Here is a 25,034-nt window from a genome sequence, read left to right as displayed (position 1 = left end):
ACCCCATTCCTGTGAGCGGAGGGCACGCACACCGCTCACCAATGGAGCTGTGTGCGCACATGTGTGCCTGTCACTCACACGCCTCCCCCCCCCGTGCTGTCTTGTTTAACTGGTTTTCTCAGCATTCAAGATTACTGTCTCAGTTGTGGTCGTAAGTCAAGGACCACCTGTAAAGTCTCCTTTGAGTGGATTGGTTATATCAGCAAAGTTTTAAAGAAGTGTTTTTTTAAAATATTTTTTAAAATTTATATTTAATAAATATAAATAGCCTTATCGTTGAGAGTGGCAGCATATAGGTTTAATAACAAGTTAAATAAATAGAATTATATGTTGCCCTGTCTACCTATAAGGCGACTCTGGGCAGCTTACAAACGGTGAAAAGATAAAAAAGATAAATATACAAACAACTAAAATTTGAAATGCTATATTTAAAGCTAGAAGCAAGGAGACTGACGTCACAGGGATAAGACCTTTTTACTCTGTCAGCCCACTTCACTGGTGAGTGCCCCCTCCTCGGAACCCCAAGCCAACTGGCAAAACCAGGTTTTGATACCTTTCTGGAAGGCAAAACGGGTAGAAGCAATTCTCACTTCTGGTGGTAGAATGTTTCACGGGGGGGGGGCCACAGCGGAAAAGCCTCTTCTTGATCCCACCAGTCAGAATTTCTTAGCAGGGAAGGGTTCTGCAGCAGGCCGCTTCCACAAGGGTTAGTGAGGTGAGCTAGCCCCTTTTGGGCGAGACACATCCTTTGATACCCTAGACTCACCCCATAAAAGATTTTGAAGGTAATAGCCAACACTTGAATTGTACTTATGAATTTCTTAAAGCATTATCCATTAACTACTTGTTACAGATTCACTCTCATTGTTGTTTTCACCATTAACATGGGTATGGGAGCACAGATTCACAAGGTGTCCTTGCTGTGTCTGGCACAACAAATGTGAGAGGTAGCCCTACCTCTGTAGATAGATACTTATTTCTTATATGGGGATTGCATGACAATCTACAATGAAGGATTAGATCAGTGGTGGCGAACCTATGGCAAACTTGCCAGAGGCAGCACTCGGAGCCCTCTCTGTGGGCACGCATGCTGTCGCCCCAGCCCTGCCCCAGCCCCGCCTCCCCCCGCAGCTCCCTCCTCACCAGCAGCCCCTCTGGAGGAAAGTCGCCCCCGGGCGCAGCCCACACGGAGCAGCGCAGCCAAGGACATAGCCAGGCAGCAGGGACAAGACTCCGCCCTCGCGCCCCATAGCATGCAGATGATGCTGTGGGGTGTGGGTGGAAGGCGTGGCTGCCATGGTGCTGCAGGGCTGCCTGGGCGATATGCTGTGGTGGGCCATGGAGACGGTGCGTGGCCCTGCGGGCAGGGGGCGGGTGGGGGCGCAGCAGGCAGGGCAGGAGACAGCGGGGGTGGGGGGGGCGGTTTTTGGGCACTCAGTCTCTAAAAGGTTCGCCATCACTGGATTAGATCTTTTCATCAAGAGCAAATTTATTTTCACACAGATAGAGGTGAGGCATGAATTATATTGTGATGTTTTTACTATTATAAATTCTCTTGTTGACACTGTTACACATCTGTCATTTCTCCCTGTTATCTTAGCTGTTCTATATGTGGGTGGTTTATCAATCCTATCTCTAGTTCCTCTCTGAATATGAAGTGCCTTACTTCCATTGGGTACCCCAATTAAAAAAAAATCTGTTAGATAAAAGTCTTGGGGAAGATTAGATAATGATTGAAGATGGAGGACACTAAATGATTCAGCTGAATAATTTATATACTGTATAGCTAGATGCCTGGATGCCTGGTACTCAGATAAATCAGCCATTGATAAACACACAGACACAAACAACATTCAAAAGAGAAAATCAACAAGCCAAAAAGAACCTTTTCCAGCTTAGCACCCATTAATTTTGGCTGATAATTTCAGATCCAGATGAGTGAAACTTTCCTAAATAACTTAAATTTTGAGATTTACTTTGAAATTTGTTGACCTCTTTTGATTCAAAGGGAGCAATTAAAGTAACTGAAAAAAAAGTTATTAAATAGCAAATGTAAGATTCCAGTTTGCAGAACTTTCCCCCTCCCCCTCCAATATTCCCTATTAATGGAGGGGAAGATTGGTTACAATCTGGCTATCTTGAATGTTATCAAAACAGTGTGGGTTCTTCAGACATCCTAGGCTCGATGCTGTAGTGTTAAAGCAGTGTTTCCCAAACTTGACAATTTTAAGGCATGTGGACTTCAACTCCCAGAATTCCACAGCCAGCGTTGCTGGCTGTGGAATTCTGGGAGTTGAAGTCCACATGCCTTAAAATTGTCAAGTTTGGGAAACACTGTGTTAAAGGATGGATATTTGAAAATGTCTTTCAACAACTCTGCCATTGCAGCAGTGATAGAGCTAAGACAGTAGAACTTTTTTTTCTGTATGAACTGTATAACTTGTGTAAACAATTATATTCTGCTTCCATTATGGCTAACAAAAGACGGGGGGGTGGAGATTAAAATTCCTTTTTAAAAATCTTTTTTATATACTAGCTTCTATCTTCACATCAAGATTGGTTACATTTTGCACGGTTTATAATTCTGTAACAAAACATCTGGATTTATTTAAATTGACTGTAGTTCATAAGCATATGAAATATCTTAGTTTGTGTGGTCAGGTTTAGAAGTACATATGTGTGAAATTCCTATTAAAGAGGTTTCCCGATAAGAATTTTGTCTGAAAGAAGATTCCTTTTGGGTATTAAAATATTTATATCATTCTATGATATGTAAATTGGTTGTATGAGCATTTATTAAATATTTTGTATTCAGAGATGTATTCTATTTTTGCCTTCTATTTCCAATTGTGTTACTATGTTATAATTACTGATTGAAGGACTATAAAAGCAACAAACCCACTACATACTGGTACTAACCTTGGGCTAAGGAGATCATATATTTTACATTCCAAAGGCATGCATATATTTCTTGTTTTTCTTTGAAAGGGGATCTATGCATATTATGTTTTGCAACAAATTGTTAAAAAAACCTATCTCCACTGGGAATAGAATTGTGACACTTAATAAGAATACAACTCTATAGAGTAAGTTGCTTTCCGAGTTTAGGAATAAGAAACTTTTACATGTGTGTGTTTATTTATAGGGATATGACACAAAATGAATTCTATACATTTAACTTCTTAAAAATATCCCTTACAGTTGGTGAGGAACAAATAAGCTCCATTGGACGTGGTATTTGTGTGCTGCTGGGTATCTCTGTGGAAGACACGCAGAAAGAGCTGGAGCACATGTAAGTAATAATAAATAGTTAATTTTTCTTCCACTTTGTAATTTACATATGTTTTACTTAAACAAATGATATTTTCTAAATGTATGGATCAGTTGTTATGCATAGAATCTACATCTACTGTAAATCTCTTTATATTATCTTTGCTCCCCGTTTTCTGGTCTTTATATTTATAGAATATAATGTAGAATATACAGTAGATGTAGAATATTGAACAGCTTAACTTCAGAAAAGTTCCATAAAGGCCTCTGACTTTTCATACAGGGTTCGAAAGATATTAAATCTTCGTGTGTTTGAAGATGAAAGTGGGAAACACTGGTCTAAAAGTGTGATGGATAAGCAGTACGAAGTGCTGTGTGTTAGCCAGTTTACTCTTCAATGTATCCTGAAAGGAAATAAGCCAGATTATCATATGGCAATGCCTTCTGACCAAGCAGAATCTTTCTACAACAGTTTTTTAGAGCACCTTCGCAAAGCATACAAGCCAGAATTAATTAAAGGTAAGGCAAAATTAACTGAGGAATTGAAATATTTCTCAGGCAGTAAGCTAGATTCCTATAGAAATCGCTATACTTACTTTGTAATTTATTACACTTAAATTATAATTCTTTTTTTAATAAAGGAAAGTATTTTAACAGTCAAGATTTAATGCTGCTCATTATGCTTTTGGTTTGAATTAATGATAGAGATATTATGACTTTAACAAAAGAATTAAATATTGTTTATGGATAAGTACCCTTTCTCTTTTTGCCATCCAACTCTAATTTTTCAGATGGCAAATTTGGCGAATACATGCAGGTACATATTCAGAATGATGGACCTGTGACCATTGAACTGGAGTCTCCTGCAGCCCCTGTTGACTCTAAACAAGTATGTTATAGTAGTGCTTTTCTTTACCTACCGATTTTGAGATAGTACGTATGTTGATTTGAAAAGCCTTACTATGTTCTGCGGGCCTCCTCTTTATATTCTGACCCGAGAATAGCTAATCCTCGTCTGGACAATAATTATTTTAAAAAGAAGTGAGGTTTCTCTTGGAGAGTATTAAAATCTTGTTATGAAAATAGCACTGCAACAACAGCCATGGAAGAATGATAACTTAGGGCTGTGATACTTTTGGATCTTTATGGCTGTTGCTTCTTTTCAGCTGAAGTTTTATATGTTGCTATATAGCAGTGGTTCTCAACCTTTCTAATGCCGCGACCCCATAATACAGTTCCCCATGTTGTGGTGACCCCCAACCACTTATACATCACCGGGTGCCAGGGGCGTGGCCAAAGAAAAGGGGGAAAATGGCGGACAGCCTTGTTTGGCGACCCCCGTGAAATGGTCGTTCGACCCCAAATGGGGTCCCGACCCACAGGTTGAGAACCACTGCCATATAGCATTGTTACAAAATCATGAGTTTATTTTATTTTTATGTTTATGAGTTAAGATACTTAGAGTATCTTAATAGTTTTATAGTTTTAATAGTTTTATATATTTGTCAATAATCTCAATGCACTTTATGAACACTGTATTATAAGAGGATAACTAGAAAAATGAATGCTGACAGAAGTCTGTTTGAATGAAAAAGAGGAAGTCATTCCTATTTAATTTAAGCTAATGGGAAATGCTAGATCTGACATGTAATGGATCCAGTAGATTTGTGGTATGCGTGCCTTATTACATTGTATTATAGAATATATCATATTCTATGTTCTGTGAACAGTTACTTCCGTCAGAGATTTACTGTTTGCTTCTGTGCTTTCTTTCAAGTCTTTCACTAATCTGGCCCTTATTTGTCCTATGAGTGGCTCTTTCTGCTCAAATAGTTAACAAAGCAACATTTTCAGTGAATTGCACTGCTATTGCATGTATTAATTTTAGATACCACAGAGTCATGTAATAATAATATAGTATTAACTGAGACATATCATTTCTAAGAGTAAGTGGTTAGTACTGACATCTGCTTGTGCTAAATTAGGCTTATACTAGACTAGAGTTTTTAAGTTTCAGCTGTGTGCATGTTAATACATAGCAAATATTGACAAATAAAAATCTGATCAAAGTATTAAAAATAGATAATCAAAAATTACCACTTTAAATATACTATAACTGCATTGGTTATTCTGCATGAATTAGCTGCTACAAAAATACCTTTAATTAGATGTGATTCTTACATTCTGGTTTGTTCTGTTTTGAAAGAAAATGCAACCTCACAACCCAAATACATTATCCCTGATTGCTGTTCTTTTCCCTAATATGAAATGGTGTCAACACGTTCCTATACATCTGAAGTCCTAACCATAAAATCTGTACAAGATTTTCAGCTTGGGTTGCATTTCAGACTGCTCTAGTCTATTGAATCCATTGAAACCCATATTTGATATGGTTGAATTATAAATAAGCAAATACTGAAATTTTGTATTTACCCTGTCTACATTTTCTAGGAGCAGTTTATTTCCATAAAGAAACCTTCCAACATGCTTGCTATTGTTACTTAATCAATTTCTTTCTAAATAAAAACATTGAAAGAAAATAATAGCCTCAAGTTGTTTGCTTCTTCTCAAGCTTCTTTCTAAATAAGAGCTTTGAAAGAAAATAATAATAAATCATCCTCTAGTCTTTTGGCTAGGGCTTGGTATCTAGGAACTGTAAAGAGTTGGAGAAATAACATCAGTGATATGTAAGGAGCTGTAACACTTCAAGAAAATTACTACACTTACTAGAAAGATACTCTTTTAATATACTATTACTGGAAAAAATATTTTAATATTCAATGCCTATTCTGCAGTATAACTATTGTACAAATCCCATACATTTGTATTGCCTGTTGGAAACCAGGCTGTGCTATTACAGACTGACATTTGGAGATACGTTGTGACAAAGTAGAATTGCCAAGGAGTCTGTTCTGGAAATGTTGTTGGTGTGTGTGTGTGTGTGTGTATGTGTGTGTGTAAATAAGTTCTAATAACAGTCTTGTAATGATGAGTATACATTGCCAGCATTCTATTTAAAGATTTTCATTACAGGATGATCTTAATTATAGGAAATCATTAAGTGAAGATCTGTCACTTACATATTTCTTTGACAGGGCAGGAGTTCTGAGTAATATTAGCTTCCTGTCAGTTTATTTGAATTTTTTACTGGAGTGTTTTAAATAATGTGGAACTTAAATTGGTTCAGTTTAAAGTTAGCTAGTCTGGTCATTATTCTGGTTTCTTTTTTCCATATTCTTACTATTACTGTTATAGCTAATGTAGCAGGCAATCTTTATTATTATTAGAATTGACTTGATTTTTATATTTTAGCAGAATCCCAGAAGTATGTGGTTGCTTGTGTTTCCTAACAAAAAAATGAGAGTGCATAATATTTCTGAGAGATATGAAAATGATCAATTTACAATGTTTTATGCAGTGCTGTCAAACATATCTTTGGTGATTTACAGATCATCTTGGCCAATCCTTTTAAAAAGATTTTGGTGGCAAATCTTTACTTATTTTCACCATATATTTTGTCTGCTCACACCATTTCAAGGTCTAATATACATCACCCACCAAATCAAGGTACATATATGTGCTCACTATCAATGGCAAATGAGATCTATTAACAATTCCCCACAATGTTCTATGCTGAACAAAATAGCCAATCGTTGTGCAACAGGATCAATGGACTCAATTGACATAAAATGGCAATTCCTAAACATTCTTGGAAAGCATACTAATTTCATGGAACATTCTTTCTCTGACCACAAAGTGGCAAGATATGTGAGAAAAGTCCCTGAGACAACAGAGGTGAAATTTGTTAGAAGAATTTCAATAGCCTTTCTGATGGAATTTATCAAACGAGATATGTTAACTATTCACTGCAAGAATGTCTGCATCGTGTCTAATTGCTGTTTTATGCAGTTCTGCCCTGCGCTTTCTCTTTATGATTTCCTCCTCCTTCACTTTCTCTTGTCAAATTGCATTTTTTCAGGACAATAAGCTCATTGATTTATTGGTGTTTTTATTGCAATAAAATAGGTTGCAGTAGACACAGGTACTTCCCTTAGAAGTAAGAATGGTTACTATCTCCAGCATCCAAAATATTTATAGCTCTCTGCCTTCAGCCTTTTTCATAAACATTCTGCCATATTCCCCCAGTCCCACAAGTTTGTGCATATAAAATGTTCCTCTCTGAGATCTATATCCCCATACATCTGATGAAGAGCATTGGTGTAATCTACAAAAACTTCCTGTTCTTTATTTTTTATCTTGTTTTGCTGTAAAAGTCTAACATAGTGAAAACTAAGATATTATCTGTGCTATTGCACTGCTTCCGTTTGTTTATATTCATTCACAAATGTGCTTTTCCATCTTTCCTTTGCAACAGTTAACAAAACTTGAGAAACAACAACAGAGGAAAGAGAAAACCAGAATGAAAGTCCCTTCTGAATCAAGCAGAGAACGAAATCTTCCTAGAAGTAAAAATGATCCAAGTGCAAGCAGTGGGGCTGAAGGGGATGTTTCTTCTGAAAGGGAACCGTAACTTCTCAAAGCACCTTTAGGTATGGAGTTTCTGCCTCTGCTCTTCTCGAAAAGATCCATTTCCTGCCATTTTAAGTCTTGTGTAAATTATTTATTATTTTCTTTTCAATCCTGTAAATATGTACTTTTTCAATATTTAAAGCTGCTTCCACTTCATTTCATATAGCCCAGTTTTATTTCCTTTGTATAGTTTCATCTCTCCCTTTCCATGTCTAGTGCTTTTTTCACTCCCTCGCCCCCCCCCCCGGTGCCTGGGGCAGTTATATCTTCTCTGATAAATAATTGGAAATTTCCTTTATTCCTAAAACAAATGGCCATAGCTATTTATGTATTCCAGCTTCTTAATGACTGAGAGGCATTTAAGCAACATTTTTTTAAAAAAATACCTTATATATTCAGGCTGTGTTTCTCCAACTTTTAGTGACATTTTGTGTGATTTGGCATATGCCAATTTTTTGTACAATATATAAATTAAAATCTACCAAATAGGGCCCAGGTCCAGCTCTAAATCTGTTAAAGGAGCTTTATTTCTTAGGGAAAAAGCATAATGGAAAGCATAATGGAATGTAATTTACCTGGAAGCTAGGGGAGGGAGAGAGGGAGGGAAGGGAGGGAGGAAGGAAAAATATGTTACTTTTAATTGAAACTATGCATAATTAGTGAAGCCATGTATCTTGAAATTTTATTATAATCTGAAAAGCAACTGCATTTTCTAGTATGGGATCGAATATAGCATATAAAAAATGAGGAAGGAAGCAGGACTAATCAAAGGATATGTCTGTAGTTTAGGAAGAATCTTACAAAATAAGATTACACTTAACACTGGAAAAAATGGTCATTTGCTTCTCTTTTTCTCCCTTTCTCACTTGAAGTTGTACATGGCCCAGCCTGAGGGGGGAAAATCACTAATATGAAGTAGAATTTTTTCTACCTTGAAATATTATTCCTTCTTTAACTGCTATGTACTGTTTAGTTGACTACAGCATCTTATAAGTACTGTAAACAACAAATAAAATCTGCTATAATTAAAACTTTATTTTTTGATCCTTTGATCCTATATTTATTTATAGTCAACTTAGCATACTGCAGATATTAAGGTCCAGGCAGCTTTGAATAAAAAACATCAAAACAGTTTAAAAGGATTAAAAGCAATAAAAGCAAGTAAAATAATTAAAATAAATAGCTAGAAGCCTATATATGCATTTAAAGTTTTTTTTAAGGTGATAAAAATGTTGACTTCTGCCGGAAACTCGGCACCAATACAGAAGACTTGATCCAGGGTTGCCCTTAGATGAGCTCATTGTAACTGTAGGAGAACCTCCTTAGATGATATCAACAAGCAGAGGATGCTTAGTGATTTGTATTTTGCCCAGAAGTGAAGTAGTAACCAGTGCAGTGGTTTAAGTACAGGTGTGGAATTTTGTCTGCTTTCTTCTTGAGCCCAATCTTTTGCCAAATTTTGTATCAGCTGAAATGCTACAATTAGGATTAAAAAACTCTTAAAACATAAAATACTCTTAAGACATTATAGCTTGGAGTTTAGCGATAGATGAAATAATAGTTTAAAGTTAATTTATTTTCAGAAATCAACAATAGGTATCAGCCAAAGCTGATAAAAATGGTCCAATCTGGAAAACCAGAAAAAAGATTTGAGGTCAGAAGTATGCTGAAGCTATTTACTGCTCCTTCTGGAGAATAACTTCCTTCAGAATGGACTTGTTTCACAAGAAGGTCAAAAAATATTTTGCAGTTTGAGCAGTTGCTTTTTTGTTCATAAAACTAAAAGATCCGGAGAAGTAGAAATTAAGAGGGAGGGAGGGAGGGAGGTAGGGAGAGGGAGGGGGAGGGGGAGGGAGGGAGGGAGGGAGAGAGAGAGAGAGAGAGAGAGAGAGAGAGAGAGAGAGAGAGAGAGAGAGAGAGAGAGAGAACGCTAACTCAAAACTGGGTGAAGTTCCTATTTGTTACCACAATTTGAACTTAATTCTGGCTAATATCCATGCTATCCTATTGCAGCAAAAGTCCAGAAGTTGCATTTATCAGATTGCTTTTAAATCCTTATTCTTAAAAGGGTTGGATGATTGAAAGTGTGTTGGATCTTATAAAAGGGAAAAGAATAAATGTTTGTGAATAAAAATTGATAACATTATTGTAGGTGGTCACTTTTATTACTTTGTCATACTAAACAATTGTTTTGCTGTAGGTCAGACATGTCAAACTCGTGACGTTACGTGACGTCGCGCAACGTGGGCCGGCAGTTTGACACCCCTGCTGTAGGTGCTTTATATTTCCTTGTGTGCTGAGACAAATTGCAACTTGATTTAAATGAATGCTGATGTTTGCATAAAACATGGCACTTAGCCCAAGGCAGTGATTAAAAGAGACACTATAATTTGGAAAGATTGCTGGCTCAGCTCTTAGCTTGTGATGAAATCACTAGATTTCTCCACCTCTCTTTGCAACATGTGGATAGCAATGGTGCTGTTTTACTGTAGAGGAGTGAAAGAGTGACTAAGGATATATCATTCAGATAATAGTTTAAAATAGAACCTCAACCAACTCTGGGCTACCTTGTCTTGAGCAAGGCTTCCCTTTTGGCTTTTAGTTAAACATGAACCATTGTTTGCCAAGATGTCCAACTTGATAAGTTGTGATTAGTACCTGCCCTCAAACCAGAATTAACTTTCTGATTCAAGGACAAGTGTTATTCACAATTTTCCTATTCAAACCTCACAGCACATTATGATATCACATTAAAGGAATTTGTGCCTATGATGCCATGGTGCATAAAATTGCCATATCTATAACATCTGAAATATTTTGAACATACAAAATATTGTATAACTGCTAATCTACTCTTTTTATTTCCCAAGAAGAGCAAGTCGGTGCTTTAAAGACTGATTGATATGATTAAAAAAAAAAATCCATCTAGTATCACCAGATCAATACAGGTGACACTGCTTGCCTGGCAAAGCTGTCATCTAATTGTGTCACTGGATTGCTGGAACAATTTATTTTAACCTTGAGAAGGAATTAATTAGCAAATGTGTGGGCTGAGTAATATTTGTCCACATGATGGAGCAATTTGACAATTACTTCATGGTGAATTTTCTGTAAGTCCTGAGACTATTTTTGGTAAAGGGTCTGACTCACTGAACACTTTGCGCAATTTTCCTCACTGAGTTCAATGACAGTTTCATAAAATTCTGAAAGGAAGTCATTCAATCAAACAGCTTTCCATGTTTTCATTTTGAAAATTGCTTTTGCTCTCTCGCTTCCCAACATGAAGATATTTAAAACAAGCATACTGGGCAATGGTAACATGATGTCTCTTCATTTTAAATCCTTCTGTAAGAGAGTAAGCTTGGAATAAATAAGGGGAAAGGGGAAAGAATGGTTCAAATTCAATGACATAGTAAAGAAAAAAGAATATGTTGAAGGAAAAGTATCCAAATATCAGAATACAGACTGCTCTGATAGAAGAGGATGAACTAAGTATCATCAAAACTCTAGTGACCACAGAGATAGACCTCCAGAATGATTGGTCCCCAGTCTGGTCTTCAGATCTTTCAATAATGTACCCATGACCACTGTAATCAAACTTGGTGCTGATCATTTTTTTCTTCTGTTTCCTTCCACCTTTCTCTGCATTATAAACTTCTCAAGAGAGTTGGGTCTTCACATGATGTGTCCATAATACAAAAAATTGAGTCTTGGGTAAGAATTCTGGATTGATTTATTTCCTTGGCTATCCATGGCATTCTCAAGATTCTTTTCCAAAGCATCAGTACTCTTTCTATCATACTTCTTGATCCAAATTTTGCTTCTATAGAGTGCTAAGGGAAATCCATTATATGCACATTCACATGCATAATTCTTAAAGAACTGTTAATAAAATTTAATTCAAATTTATTACAGCCGTAAGGCCAGACACAAACAAAATATGGTATAAAAGTAGTAGTACATTCTTATATATATGTGTGTGTGTAAAGGAAGGACAGTAGGTATAATAGAGTCTAAAAATAATTAAGAACATAATTCTTATAAAATTCTATTATAAAATTCCAATCCGAAGTAGTGGTATAGAATATCGTACAAATGATAACACAGAATTGGGTGACTTGAGAGGTTATTTTCAAGTCCTAGTCTGAGAGTAGTAGCATTAAATAGAAATTACATTCCCTACCTAGAAATTTCTTCCAGGCAGAATATATAAGGGTCTGTCTAGAGTCCTTATATAAATAACAGTATAATGGTATATGGCCTAGAGTTTCTGTTCAACCATCACCACATAGATATAACTGAAGATTCATAGGAGTACTCCTAAAACATCCCCAAAGAATTGCTGAGGACATAATATCCTTGCAAACCTTTAACATTGAAATAGGCAGTTCTAGCATTATCAAAGCCTAATATGCACAGACTGTAAGTACCCACTTCAAACCTCATCCCAAGAAAGCAGGACTTTTGGAACACTCTCATTCCAAAAGGAACTTTTATTAGGAGAAGCTGACAGCAAGCATAGAAGGCAGGATCTGAGGGTCTCCCGCTCAGATCAATAGGTTAAAAGAGTCTCAAATAAACCCCACCCCAACAGTTCATCCGGTCAGTTCAAACGAGCCAATCTCTAGGTGTTAAGTCCACTGTGGGAAGACCTTGTTGGGTCTTCGCACCTTTCTCTTCCGCAGCGAGAGATAAGCCAGATGGCCGGAGGTACATTCCTTTCTCATCCCAAGTTGGCATCAAGGGAGAAACAGTTCAAAAAGCGAGCATGTAGAAACAGCGGAGAGGATACATTGTAGCAAAGCAAAAGGGCATCCCACAGAGCCTTCTCCCCCCTCCTCAGGAGAATGGCAGAATCCACAAGAAGAAAAGAAAATGAATTAGAAACCCCCCCCCCCGAAAGAAATGGATTCTGACACAGACTTTCTATAGAGAAATCCAGCAACTGAATTTTATCTAGGGCTCTTTGTTAATAAAATTTATTTATAAGTAACAAAAAAAAATTGTTGATAAATATAAAAACATTTTAAATAAATTTTATGTTTATTGTTACAGTTGTAGATTTAAGGCAGGTATGGGGAATTTTATTCCTCTGAAGACTGCATTTTATTTTACTTTATTCTGCTGCCATGATTTGAGGGGATGTGGTCCCAACCCCTGTCTGCGGACCGGTACTGGGCTATAGCATGCTCACAACCAGTCCGCACAAACAAGCAAAGTCCCATCCGTGGGATGCAGGCAGCACACAAAACTACGCACTCTCCAGTCCGCAGAAAAACCTTTCTCCACGGAACCGGTCCCTGGTGCCCAAAAGGTTGGGGACCACCGTCATAGAGGATAGGAATGAATGTTTGTTTTTCTGCTGGAATGCTTTTATGTCAAGTAAGCTTTGCAAATTCATTTCACCAATTTTTCCTCTGAAAAAAATTATACTAATCACATGACTGAAAATCAATTATTTGTTTATTAATATTAGTGTCCAAGTGACATTTTGTAAGGGCAGCATGAATTGGTGAAGAGTTTGTGCGATATGATGTTATGGTAGCCATTCCACGCATAATATCATAAAACTGATGGAAGGTGGAATTTACAGCTTCAGGTATTAGCATAAGTATCTTCAATCCCCTTAGTTCCTCCTCAATTGTTTGTCCTTTCTGGAATTGCCAATATTGCAACTCCACCATTTTCCCCATCATGAGACTGAGATGGGTGCCTATTTGGTAGGCTCATTTTGAGGATATTGTTGATGGTGTGTGAAGGTGTTTATGATCCTGGCTGGTTTGGTAGGCAGCCAGTAATGTTGGTACCAGTTAACTAGAGGTAGCCGAGTGTATAAAGTGGTAATGGCCTCTCATATTTCAGAGGCTGCCCAGTAAGTGGGCAGCAGGCAGCAAAGCTCCGTGGTGCTGTGTATCAACTGCCATTACTTCAGCTGATAAGCAGTGAGAAATGGACTCTGGAGGATTTAGCTCCTGTCTTCCTTGGGTCTGCCACCATAGAAACCATAAGACAGACTAAGCTGGCAGAGGTCAAGGAAGTGTTGGTGGCTATGGCATCCTGGTTGTTGGAGTCTCCAGTGGAATGGAGGGCTCAGATGTCCAGGTGGTTTGTGGGAGCAAGAGTAAGATTGCAAACCTGTGGGGAAGCTCTGTTGTGTCTTGCAGCTACTGTTTAAGTGGCCACGTGATTAAGCAGCCATTTTGCCTGTCTGGAAAGATTTGGGACTGAAGCTGCTGGCACCTGGATTTAGGACATTGTATGGATCAGGAGTTTTATATAGTTTGATAGTTGATGCACAGGCTGGGTGTATCTGAGTTCCCCTCATATGAGAGAAGGGTGGGCTGGGAGTACTGCCACCCGGTCCCTTGGAGAGTGACTTCTCCACTGTCTGGGTAAGGGGTGGTTGGCTGGGAGAGTAAAAGAGAACTGTTTTGGGTTCAAGAATTTGGAAGGGAGGTTTGGATGGGGGCCCAGTTCAGGTGGAGGCACTGAGTGTGTACAGAAGTGCCAGAACATGAGCAGAGCCTGTCAGTCTAGATTCTTAAGGTTCTTGGAGATGTAAGGGTGGAAGGGAGCCAGATAGAGAGGAGAGATTGCAGGAAGGGAATTATAGAGGTGATGGACATGGGAAGGTACAGGGCAGGCCACTCTTGGGAATGGCAGCCCTGGTGTTTAATACTAGCATTATGTTCTGGCCCCCTGTGCTTAGCCCAGTGGTTCTCAAATAGTGGGGCGGGCCCCCCAGGGGGGGCGCGAGGCTCCGTAAAGGGGGGCTCGTTTGACCTCGGCAAATACTGTCATATTGGACGCACGTGACACACGCAAAGGACCCGATTGGATAGACAGTCACGCGGGGGGGGCGTGAAATGTTTTCTTCTTCCTAGGGGGGGCATGACAGAAAATAATTGAGAACCACTGGCTTAGCCCCAGGGCCTGGTTTCAGAATCTTGGCTCTAGTCTCCAGTTGCTGCTGATTAAGGTCATCCAAGTGCCAGGGGTGGGTGGGTGAAGCTGTAAGAGTTTGAATGGGGATAAGCCAATTTCAGCTCAATCCTTGTAAGACAGAATGGCTGAGATTTTGGCCCCCCCAGCATTTTGCCCTGTCCCAGGCCAGGCACGCTCAAGAAAATGGGGAGGTAGTTGCAAGCTTTGCTAAACGATTTGGTGAGACAAAATATGTGTGTGAACACCACACATAGTAGAGTAACAATTTCCCCAAAGTTTAGCAAGCTTGCCTTAAAAGTTCCAATTCAAAACAGAGGTCTGAAGAGCGCTTAGGTAAATTCCAAGAGTCAAAAGGTTTGTCAGCTGTCAGTTCCAGAATCAAGATTGTGAGGTTCACAGATCAGGAGTCAAGATGCATGGAGTAGGAGTTAATGGATGATTGTTGTCAACAGAGAGGGTTGATCTCTAGAAACAGACCAGGTGTTGCTTCTTTGGAAGGGCAAGGCTCCTTCCTTGCAAGCAGCCCTGTAGCCTTTGCTCTCCACACTTCTCTGAATGAGGAGCCCTTGAGTTGTGGGGGGGGGGGGAGGAGTGGCAGCTCAGCCTCTTCATCTTCGGAGAGCAGTGGCAGCTGTGCCTGCTGGTTACCTCATCCGCCTGTTCATACAGTAGTCTGATAACTCTGGAGTAGGCTTCTCATTGTCAGTCAGTTTGTCCAGTAGCAGTGGAGCTGGCTCCTCCTCCAGTCTCCTCTCCTGAATTTGAGCTTATCATGATGGTCTGCTGACGTTATCTTTGACTTTGGATGGGTTTGCACTCCCCCAGCCTGAGTTGGGACACAATTTGAGGGTCCTCCTAGACCAGGGGTGTCAAACTTGCAATGTAACGTGATGTATTGCGACGTATCATGACTTTTTTGCCATTGCTGGCAGTAGGGTGGGAGCAGTTTTGCTATGATGCATCCGGCCCGCGGGCCGGCAGTTTGACACCCCTGTCCTAGACTCAGAGCTCCTGCTTGCTATGAGCAAGTGACAGCCATAGCTCAGGGGTGGGTGGGTGGGGGAGGTTTTGCACAGATGCATCTTGGGTACCAGTTGTACCCTTTACTGGACTGCGAGGCCTTGCTCACATCATTCTTGCCTTAGTCTCTTCCCGTTTGGATTATTGCAATGCACTAATGTTCTTGAAGACAAGGACTATTCTTGAAGACACTCAGAAGCTACAACTAGTTCCAAAATACAGTGATGCATACAGTATTCAGTGCTCATAGGTTTACCCATGTTAGATCTTTATTGCACAAGCTGCATTGGCTCCTAGTTTCCTTCCAAGTGCAATTCAAGGTGCTAGTTATCACCTGTAAAGCCTTACATGCTACAGGACCTGGATATTTGTAGGACTGCCTTTCCATAAAAATAGCTGTTCATTCCATTAGACCACATAGGATGGGCATGCTCCACATTTCTTCTGTGAAATCCTGCTACCTAGTGGGACCTGGAAGTGTGCCTTTTTGTGGGTGCTCCTACATAGTTTAATACCTCCCTCCCCCCCCCGCAGCAATTCAGCAGGCCCCCAACTCTTTAAGCCTTTCAGAAGGCCAATAAGACCTGGCTCTTTATTGAAATGGGACAGGATTGAATAGTAGAAAATATGGAATGAAGGGTGTTTGCTATAGGCCATCCCAAGGGGATAATTAAGGCACAGAGACTGTTTTACGACTGTTTTATAGTTATTGATTATATTGTTGTGAGCCTAAGATAGACAGACATATAAATCTCAGATAAAAGGCCTTCTTCTTCAGTGTCTGGAAATTCACAGAGCCTTCCAAATGCAGAGGTCAGAGCTCCAGTACTCTGACACCTGAGCAGACTATCTGGTTGTTGAGCCTTACAAGAAGCAGCATTCTTCAGGAAATCAGTCCCTTCCTGCAAGTCCAGTAATTGATGTGTCTTCTCATGACAGAAGCCAAAACATTTTGATATTTTAGCTTCTGTTCTGAGCAATCTACACAGTCGCTGAACTTCATAGAATCTGGACTTTTCAAAAATTAGCAGCAGCAGTAACAGTGATGTGTCAAAAGGTAAACAGGATGTGTGGCTCTTCAATCGTAAGTAATTAACAATATGATAATGGAGAAAATTGACTTCTGTATGTGTGGACATATGTGCACATATGCATATATGAAGTTTAAACATATGATTGATATGCATGCATGCATGCTCCATCCAACATTCTGTGAACCAAAAATGTTTCCCTTTCCTTTAGATATAATTAGGCAGAGAAATGAAGATTGAGAGATGATCCTTGGAAAGGATCCTTTAGCAGAATTATTTAATCCATGAGCTTCAGACTGATACAAGTGGGTTTATCTATTGATTATGTAGATAAAGGTGAGGGGTTAGTATTCTTGACAATAACATAGGACAGTGATGGCGAACCTTTTAGAGACCGAGTGCCCAAACTGCAACCCAAAACCCACTTATGCATCGTCGGGTGGGTGTGGCCCATTGAGTGGGTGTGGCCCATTGGGTGGGCGTGGCTACGGTGGTAACGGCAGACTGGGTGGGACTAAAAAGTTCAATCAATCAATTCCAACTTTGCAAGATCTTTTTTTTCCCGCGAGAAGTTGAAATTGACTGATTGATTGAACCTTTTTTTTTTTTTTTGTACACGGCGGCAGCGGCATAAAGTGAAAAGGTTTTATAAAACCCAGCTGAAGGCCTAGGACTGGGGCAATGGCACGCGTGCCCACAGAGAGGGCTCTGAGTGCCGCCTCTGGCACTCGTGCCATAGGTTCGCCACCATTGACATAGAATCCTTTATACCTAAATAAACTGATACAGAAACCTGTATACTTATGAACCGCCTTGAGAGAAATGGGTGTTGAGCCTGCCGCTCTAGTATTTTCTGTTCTTGGAACTAACAGCAACCCTGGTTTGGCTAACTATGTATAAGCAGAAGCTGTTTTCACTACAACCATATTAGAAAAGGATTTTTGTTACTTCTCTGGATATTTCCTCTTTCAATTTTGAATATGTTATACATATTATCCATAAGGATGGCAGAAGTAGTGAGAAAAGGATTTGGATGTGAAACTTTGTGTGAAAATAATTAGTGAATATTAGCCATATTTAGGAGTCTCCAGCTTGTAAATAATGTGACCCTGCAAACTAATTCTACCATAAATAGTGTATACTTGCAGTTGTAGGAGCAGCTACATCTTCATTTAGGCTGCAGTTAAGTGGATAATGTCAGTTCTTTATTGAATATATTGATCCAACATCCTTTGTTGGTAAAAGTATTTGGACTATGTAGATTTGATAACTGGTGCAATTCCTTTAGAGACAACGACTTTATCCAGATGTTTCCTTTACCTGGTGATCAGTCTTGCATATTGTCTTGGAGCTAATTTGGTTTATTCCTCTTTTCAGAACAGCTTCTACTCAGTGATATGTGACGATACTCTCGTGTGAACTACTCACTTCAAGCCATGCCACATTTCAGTTGAGTTAAGGATGATAGGTTTGACTCAGCATTTCAAAGTGAGAAATTTCTTGTTCTTCAGCACAGCTCTGTTTTCTATTTACTTTTGTGTTTCAGGATCATAAAAGTATTACATGGCCCACATTCATTTAAGCTTGAATTCACAGGCTTGATACTCTGGTCTAGAATTTGCTGATACGACCCGTAATCCATTGTGAGGGATTCATTTCAACCTGAGGTACAAATATTTTCCTTTATTGGAATCCATTGTTCCCTCAATGATTGCAAACTATCCAGATCCTGAGGATGCAATGTTTTTCATTCTGCAAACTGTAAAAATCCACATTAATGTCAAAAAGTTTAATTTTTGCCAGATCTGTCCACAAAACAATTCCAGTAGCCTGCTGGATCAGCCAGATAGTCTTGGCAAGCTTGAGATAAATGGCAGTATCCTTTTGGAGGAACAGAGGTTTTTCTCCTATGTACACTACTCTTGTTCAGTGTTTTCCTTACACTAGATTGATGAATTCAAGAGTAGCCTGCAGAGGAATACTATATGCCTTTCTCTGGAGTGATTTTTGTTGAACAGCCACTCTACAAAAGTAAGAATGAAATTGCATTTTCTCTATTTTGTGGACTGCCTGCTTAACTGAGTTGACTGAAGCCAAAGTTTTGGCAATGGTTTTTTGTCCGTTTTAAGCCTTATGAGTATCAATAACCATTTTTATAAAGTCTAAGAGAGTTCTTCAAATTCATTTCCATCGACCTGTCTTGGGAAGAATAGATTCTAATGGGGACAACTTGTGCATGTGTGTGTTTGTTTTTATCGGGAAGGTCCTCTCTCAAACTGAAAATAGGTCTTATTGACTGGAATGTCTGATTCAAATTATCCCTTAAGAAAGCTAATTTATTTCTAAGGCTTCGTACACTTTTCCAGCAAAAGTAGTCAGTAAATGTTGATTGCATTCAATATAGATGTAATGCAGTACACCGTTTTTATGTGTTGCTTGTTTAACCATTAACTCTTATATTTTTATAGGATTTAGATGAAGGTCTATCAGAAATGCAGATAGCTCTTAAGTGTTTACAGATTTTTTTTCTCATCACTGTCTAAAAAGGATATTTCCTCCTTGTTCTTTCATATTGGACAAACTTTTGTTTTGGTAGTAACAAAAATTGAAAGTTGTCAGCCACAGTCACTTCCTTCTGCTCTCTACCTCAAGCTAACATTATTCTTCTCCAAGTAATTTGCTCGCAGAGCCATAAGCAGCCTAAATGCTTCAAGTTTCTTTCCTCTTGATTCTTACTTCTGTCTTCCTATTATAATCCCCTTTCATCACCTTGCTTTCAATCTAACCTTTCTGGATTCCATTTATAGAATTCTGTTACATTTAGGTTTTATCTACAATATCAATAAGCTGTTAAAAGACTTTTTAGCATAGCCTTTTCTAGCCATATGCTGTCCAAATGAGCTAGTTAGAGTCCTTTAATTCTCAGTCGGCAATACCTTTCTGCTGATTGGGTATTGTGAGAGTTAAAAACTGCTACATTGACAACAAGTTGAATAAGAGTCACCAGTGTTTATGAGCAAGTCCCGGAATTATGAATGTTGCTGCACCACAGCAATCAGTTCACCCTTAATGAACGACTGCAGTGGCATTGCAACATTCACCATGGTTATTCCCTCCCTAACTCCCCCCTGCCCCCGATCTCCCTAGGCACCAGGCCTTTAATACTCACCCTGAAAAATTGAGATTCTTCGCTTTCTTGGCTACTCCAGGCCTTTGGTGCATTTGCAGAGAATGAAGGCCTAAAGTAACACAAGATCATGTGAGATCAGTGGCGTGAGATCTCATGCTACTGATTTCACCTGATCTCATGCTACTTTAGGCCTCTGTTCTCTGAAACAGAGAACAGAACCAAAACCAGGGGATGCTTCCGCGTGCTTCTGGACGCTGGATCCAGGCATCGGTGGCTTTTTCCAGGCCGCTGCCACTGGGATCTGAGGCCGGAGGATGCTTCCTCTGCTCCCCAGAGGCCCAATCAGGGCGTTGGAAACCATTTCCTGGTCGCAGCCGCCTGGAAGTGAGCCCGGGGAATGCTTCTGCATGCCTCCGGAGGCCCGATCCGCGTGTCAGAGACCTTTTCCAGGCTGCTGCCACCCGGAAACGGGCCTCTGGAGGCATGTGGAAGCGTCCCCCAACCTCAGATCCCAGTGGCAGTGACCTGGTAAAGGCCTCTGACGCCTGAATCCAGCCTCCAGAGGCATTTGGAAGCATCCCTTGGCCTCGGAGCCAGGCAGCAGCAGCTTGGAAAAGGCTCCGATGTTCCATCACTAGGCCCTCCATGGCCTTCCCCACCCTGAGATACCTCATGTGCAGTTAACAAACCACGCATTTGCCCATGCATGGGCGAAAGCAGGGAATCAATTGCGTTCAAGGTACGAGATTCACTCCCACGAATGTTCGAGTTAAGAATGGAATGGGCAGGCTCCGTTACTTTTGTAACTCGAGGACTACCTGTATTGGCAGCCTGGAGATGGTTTAGAGCAGTGTTTCCCAAACTTGACAATTTTAAGGCATGAGGACTTCAACTCCCAGAATTCCACAGCCAGCAACGCTGGCTGTGGAATTCTGGGAGTTGAAGTCCACATGACTTAAAATTGTCAAGTTTGGGAAACACTGGTTTAGAGGATGACAACAAAGATGGTACAAGGAGTTGAGGGTGTGCCCTATTCAGACATACTGAAGAATTTGGGATATTCAGTAAGCCATATATAGGCACATAAGCCATATACAGGTACATGTAGAAACCACAGGGAAGAGGACATGAACTATTTTTCTATTGCCGTATGGAGTAGGACTAGAAATAAAGAGTATAAGTTGCAACTGCCTAGATTTCATTTCAAGATAAGGAAAAAAATTCTGAGAGATCTGTACAATAACGGAATAGTCTATCTATAAAGATTGTGTAGGCACTATCTCTGGAGATTTTAAAGAATATTTTAGATAGTACCCTCTCTTTCTCGTGGATGGGTTAAATGGTTTTCCATACATTGTGGGTTAAACTACATAACCCCATGGGCCATTCCAGCTCTACAATTCTATGATCTTTGTCAGGAAGGCACGTGGTTCAAAAAAGTAGGAATCTTAGGAAGTCTAGTTTTAAGAACAGTAATACTAGAATCTTAGGAAGCTTAATACACATGTGTAATCTTAGGAAGATTAGACTTCCTGCTAATTTTTTTTGCCAAACTTATTGCTTTCCTTTGCTTTCAAATCCATGCTGAATGTTCTTGATTTTCTTTTAGTGCCATTATTCCTATACCCTGGATTACTTTTACAATACAAATCATTTACTCATTATAAAGTTCAGTGGCTGCTATTCAGGCATCAAGGTCGATCTGTCTTCTTTGTCCTCTTTTGTTGTCTGCCTCAATGCTTATAAGTCCCTAAAGCTTTTATTCCCCTCCCCCTCCCATTTTTATCCTCCCTGCTCTCTTTCCATTCTTGACAAAATGCGTGTTTTGATCATGTCTGAATGTAAATACTATATTTTTTTGTCTTGTCTTTGCATTATCGGAAAACATCATGTCCCTTTGCAGATTACCTTGATTTGTTGTTGTTTTTTAAATCGGACATACTTTTCCTGTATTATTTCAACTTAAACACTGCCCAATTTCAATCAACTGGGCAACTCACAACATAAAAACAAAACAAAAAATAAACAATCTAGATTAAACACAGCAATAAATATGTGGCAGACAATATCACAAGAACAAGTATATTGTTCTTAACATTCCATTGTCTTGTATCATCCTTTTAAAGACAACATCAACAACTCAGTCAAGGGGGGTTGAGTTTTTTCTATGTTATGCAGCATCTTCTTCTATTGTATATTACAGTATGAGGGATATTGGTAGTGAATAAAATGATGAACTGTACTTAGTCCTCATTTAACAACCACTCATTCAACAACTGATTGAGTTACTAAGTTACTATGGTGCTGGTGAGTGGCAGTTAACTACCAGTCCTCAGAATTCTGGCTGACCCAGCACCTGCAATCACATGATTGTAATCTGGGCATTTGGCAACCGGGTCGCAATTACATGGTTACAGCATCCTGCAGTCAGAAAACCATTTGTTGACTCTCCCTGCTGACTTTCATCAAGCAAAATCAATGGGGATGTTGGCAGGGAGGCTCACAAGTTACTCTGGTAAGTCACTTGCATCCTCTCACCTGGCAGCAGTCACCCTCTGGCCCAGCCTCACTCAACCTGCGCTTCCAGGCTTCCCACACAGCCCCGCTGCCTTGGACCTGCTATGCTTGACCCATGTGTTGCAGTATGCCTTATCGGTCTGCTGTCCTGCTTGCAGTCCACCTGGGACTTGCTTAACAGTGGGAGCCAGGATTGCTGTCATTAAACGATGTCAGATGACATCACACTTTCTGAGTGCATCAGCTAGTTATAGAAATTAACTATTGTTAACTGAAGACTACCTGTGGGCTAATACCTAATTAGAAAGATATACTGTATGTAGGAGCTTCATTTGTATATAGTTAATTCCATGGATAAAAGAATGGATAGTTCATTGTCAGGCACGAACAACCAGACCTCATGTGTAGAGTTCAAACTAGTTACTTTATTATTCTATGCTTATTCCAGCTTTTGGTGGGAAAGACTAGATAAGGCTCAAAGACATTCAGGGAGGTTAGACTTTGCCCTCTTGTGTTTATGTAACAAGTCCAAACTAATTCCCTGCTTGAGCCCTCCTCTGACTAGGTGGGTTGCTCTCCAACAGACATAGTTCCCAAAACATGGGCATTTGCTCTGGGCTAGAATATACTTTGAAAAATGAAGTCTCCATGTTGAAAAGATCCACAATTTCATGCCATTGGGGCATAAGAAAACTATACAATTATTTCCTTATCTCTTTCACCGCTAAAATTGGCAGTAGCATCATCCATCTAACTTAGATACTGTATACCCATATTGTAGCATCATATTTGGAAATTACATCCCTGAGTAATGGGAGTGTAGCCACAGAAATTTCCTGGGCAGCATTAACTACACAAATCCAGTGAATCACTTGCATGATGTTCAGGACAGTGTTTAAGAAATGTACTTGTAGCTATTGAGTGGAAGGATTTTCCAGAAAAACTGTCGCAGGTATTTATTTTGAGAAATGCCAGGCAAATTAACTCATGATGACATATAGGAAGATTATTTTGAAAATTTGAACAGATGTTTAAAATGCTAGTCAGAATCAAATTGTTTCCTTTTTATGATTAAATTGAGAGTTAAAGCCAGTGGCAACTTAACATGTATCTGGAGAATGGAAGGGTTTTTTTTTTCCTGCATCACATTATGATTTGTTTTCTTTCTTCCCTTTCTTTTTAACAGGAAAGCTCATAAAACACTACTGGTGACCTTCTGTGCTCATGAGGTGAGGATGCTAAATTTCTAGATGAAAAATTATTTGACCCAGAAGGAGAATTTGAATCAGAAGTAAGGATCTTCATCATGCTGTATTACAAACAACCAAAGGAATGTTATCAACGGCCACTGTTAATAGGTTTTAAAACAAGTTTCTATTTGGGTCATTTCTTATTTGCTGTATTTTCATTGCAGAAACTATGTAACTGTCCCTACCATATAGTTAGGTTTCATATAAATGTGAAATACCCACATTATTTTACCAGTGGATATGGTTCTTGGCATAAATGCTCTCATCATGTTCCCCCCTCTGCTCTTCCAGTGGGCATGATCAATCTATCAGAAGCTAGAGAAGCAGAATAGAAGTGCAGGTATTCTCCATCTTGCATGCCCCCCCCTCCCAAACAATCTGACTCCCCAGAGGAATCCCCAGGCTGTTTTGTATTTTCCAAGCTGATGAAGAGGACAGAAGATAGTCCATCGTTTGTATTTTGAGCTGTATGCTGCTTAGAATGTCTCTTAAAGTTCAACTCAATACTTGAAATGAAATGTCCCTCAGTAAAGGATGGGTTAAATCCTGACAGAATCTTTTTCCAGCTGAAATGTGTCGATGTTTTTCATACTCTAAATATTGCTAGTGTAGTGGGACAATTCTACCATAGTTATTGTTTTAGAAATCAGTCCTGTTTGTGGATCTGTACACAGCTCTTTCTGACATTTTTCTGTGCTTCCTTTCCACACTGCCAGACGATATGAGAAGGCCCATATTGTGTAGGAGAGAGTCTCCTGCATCTTCTACCTTCCAAACACTGAAGTGAGGGATAGTCACAGCAGTAGCTCCTTCTCTGTGCACAAGACTGTTGTGCTTCCTTGGCTCTACCTGAAGGAACAGTGCTGCTGCATTAGCCCTCATCTCATCAGTGGAGGCCTCCATTACTGAGGAAGAAAATTTGTTACATATGCCGTAGCAGCATAAATATAATGAATCTTACAATCCTTTCATTAAAATAATTTTTCTCTTTTTTTTTTTGTAGGAGCATGCTTCTATTTTTTTGTCCATCTAATATATCTTTTTAGAACAAAGTATAAAATGCATTGTTTGTGTGTTGAGTGTGTCGCTGGCTGTACAATCTGTGGAAAAAAACTGAATTCAAGTTAGATTAATTTATCAATTATTTAATTTGTGAACTGTGTGTGTTTATATATGTCTGTTAAATTTTTTCAAAGGGAAGAACTTTATTAATAAAGTACAGCACCTGAACAATTTTTTTATTTGGTAAGCCTGTTTTTTTAAAAAGACATTTCAATGTGTTTTAGTGTTAGGATATCAAAATTGTCTTATTAGGAAAGTTTAATGAAATCCTTCTTTTCT

General features: G+C 39.3%; 1 protein-coding gene across 9 annotated transcripts in view; it reads left to right on the top strand.

Moving 5' to 3' along the window:
• Window positions 1-24,930, top strand: part of DTD1 (D-aminoacyl-tRNA deacylase 1) — a 28,869-nt gene extending 3,939 nt beyond the window's left edge. Inside the window, exons 2-9 of one of the 9 annotated variants that reach the window (XR_005554583.1) lie at window positions 3,202-3,292; window positions 3,554-3,789; window positions 4,062-4,159; window positions 7,646-7,820; window positions 10,001-10,070; window positions 18,174-18,245; window positions 18,343-18,463; window positions 23,630-24,930. Coding sequence is in view for 2 of the 9 variants with exons in the window: in XM_039325841.1 (XP_039181775.1) it covers window positions 3,202-3,292; window positions 3,554-3,789; window positions 4,062-4,159; window positions 7,646-7,801 (581 nt within the window). In the remaining 7 variants the exon portion in view is untranslated. Of the gene's footprint in view, window positions 1-3,201; window positions 3,293-3,553; window positions 3,790-4,061; window positions 4,160-7,645; window positions 7,821-10,000; window positions 12,664-18,173; window positions 18,464-23,629 lie in introns of those variants that run through there. The other 8 variants (XR_005554582.1, XR_005554580.1, XR_005554581.1 and 5 more) reach the window with 8 other exon arrangements.
• The last annotated feature ends 104 nt before the right edge of the window (window positions 24,931-25,034 follow it).

This window comes from Crotalus tigris, unplaced genomic scaffold (assembly GCF_016545835.1).
Source record: "Crotalus tigris isolate CLP2741 ecotype Arizona unplaced genomic scaffold, ASM1654583v1 scf7180000024339.11422700, whole genome shotgun sequence".
In the NCBI taxonomy this organism is placed as follows: domain Eukaryota; kingdom Metazoa; phylum Chordata; class Lepidosauria; order Squamata; family Viperidae; genus Crotalus; species Crotalus tigris.
Note: the sequence above shows the minus strand (reverse complement) of the source record. Positions and strands in the feature narration are given on the sequence as shown.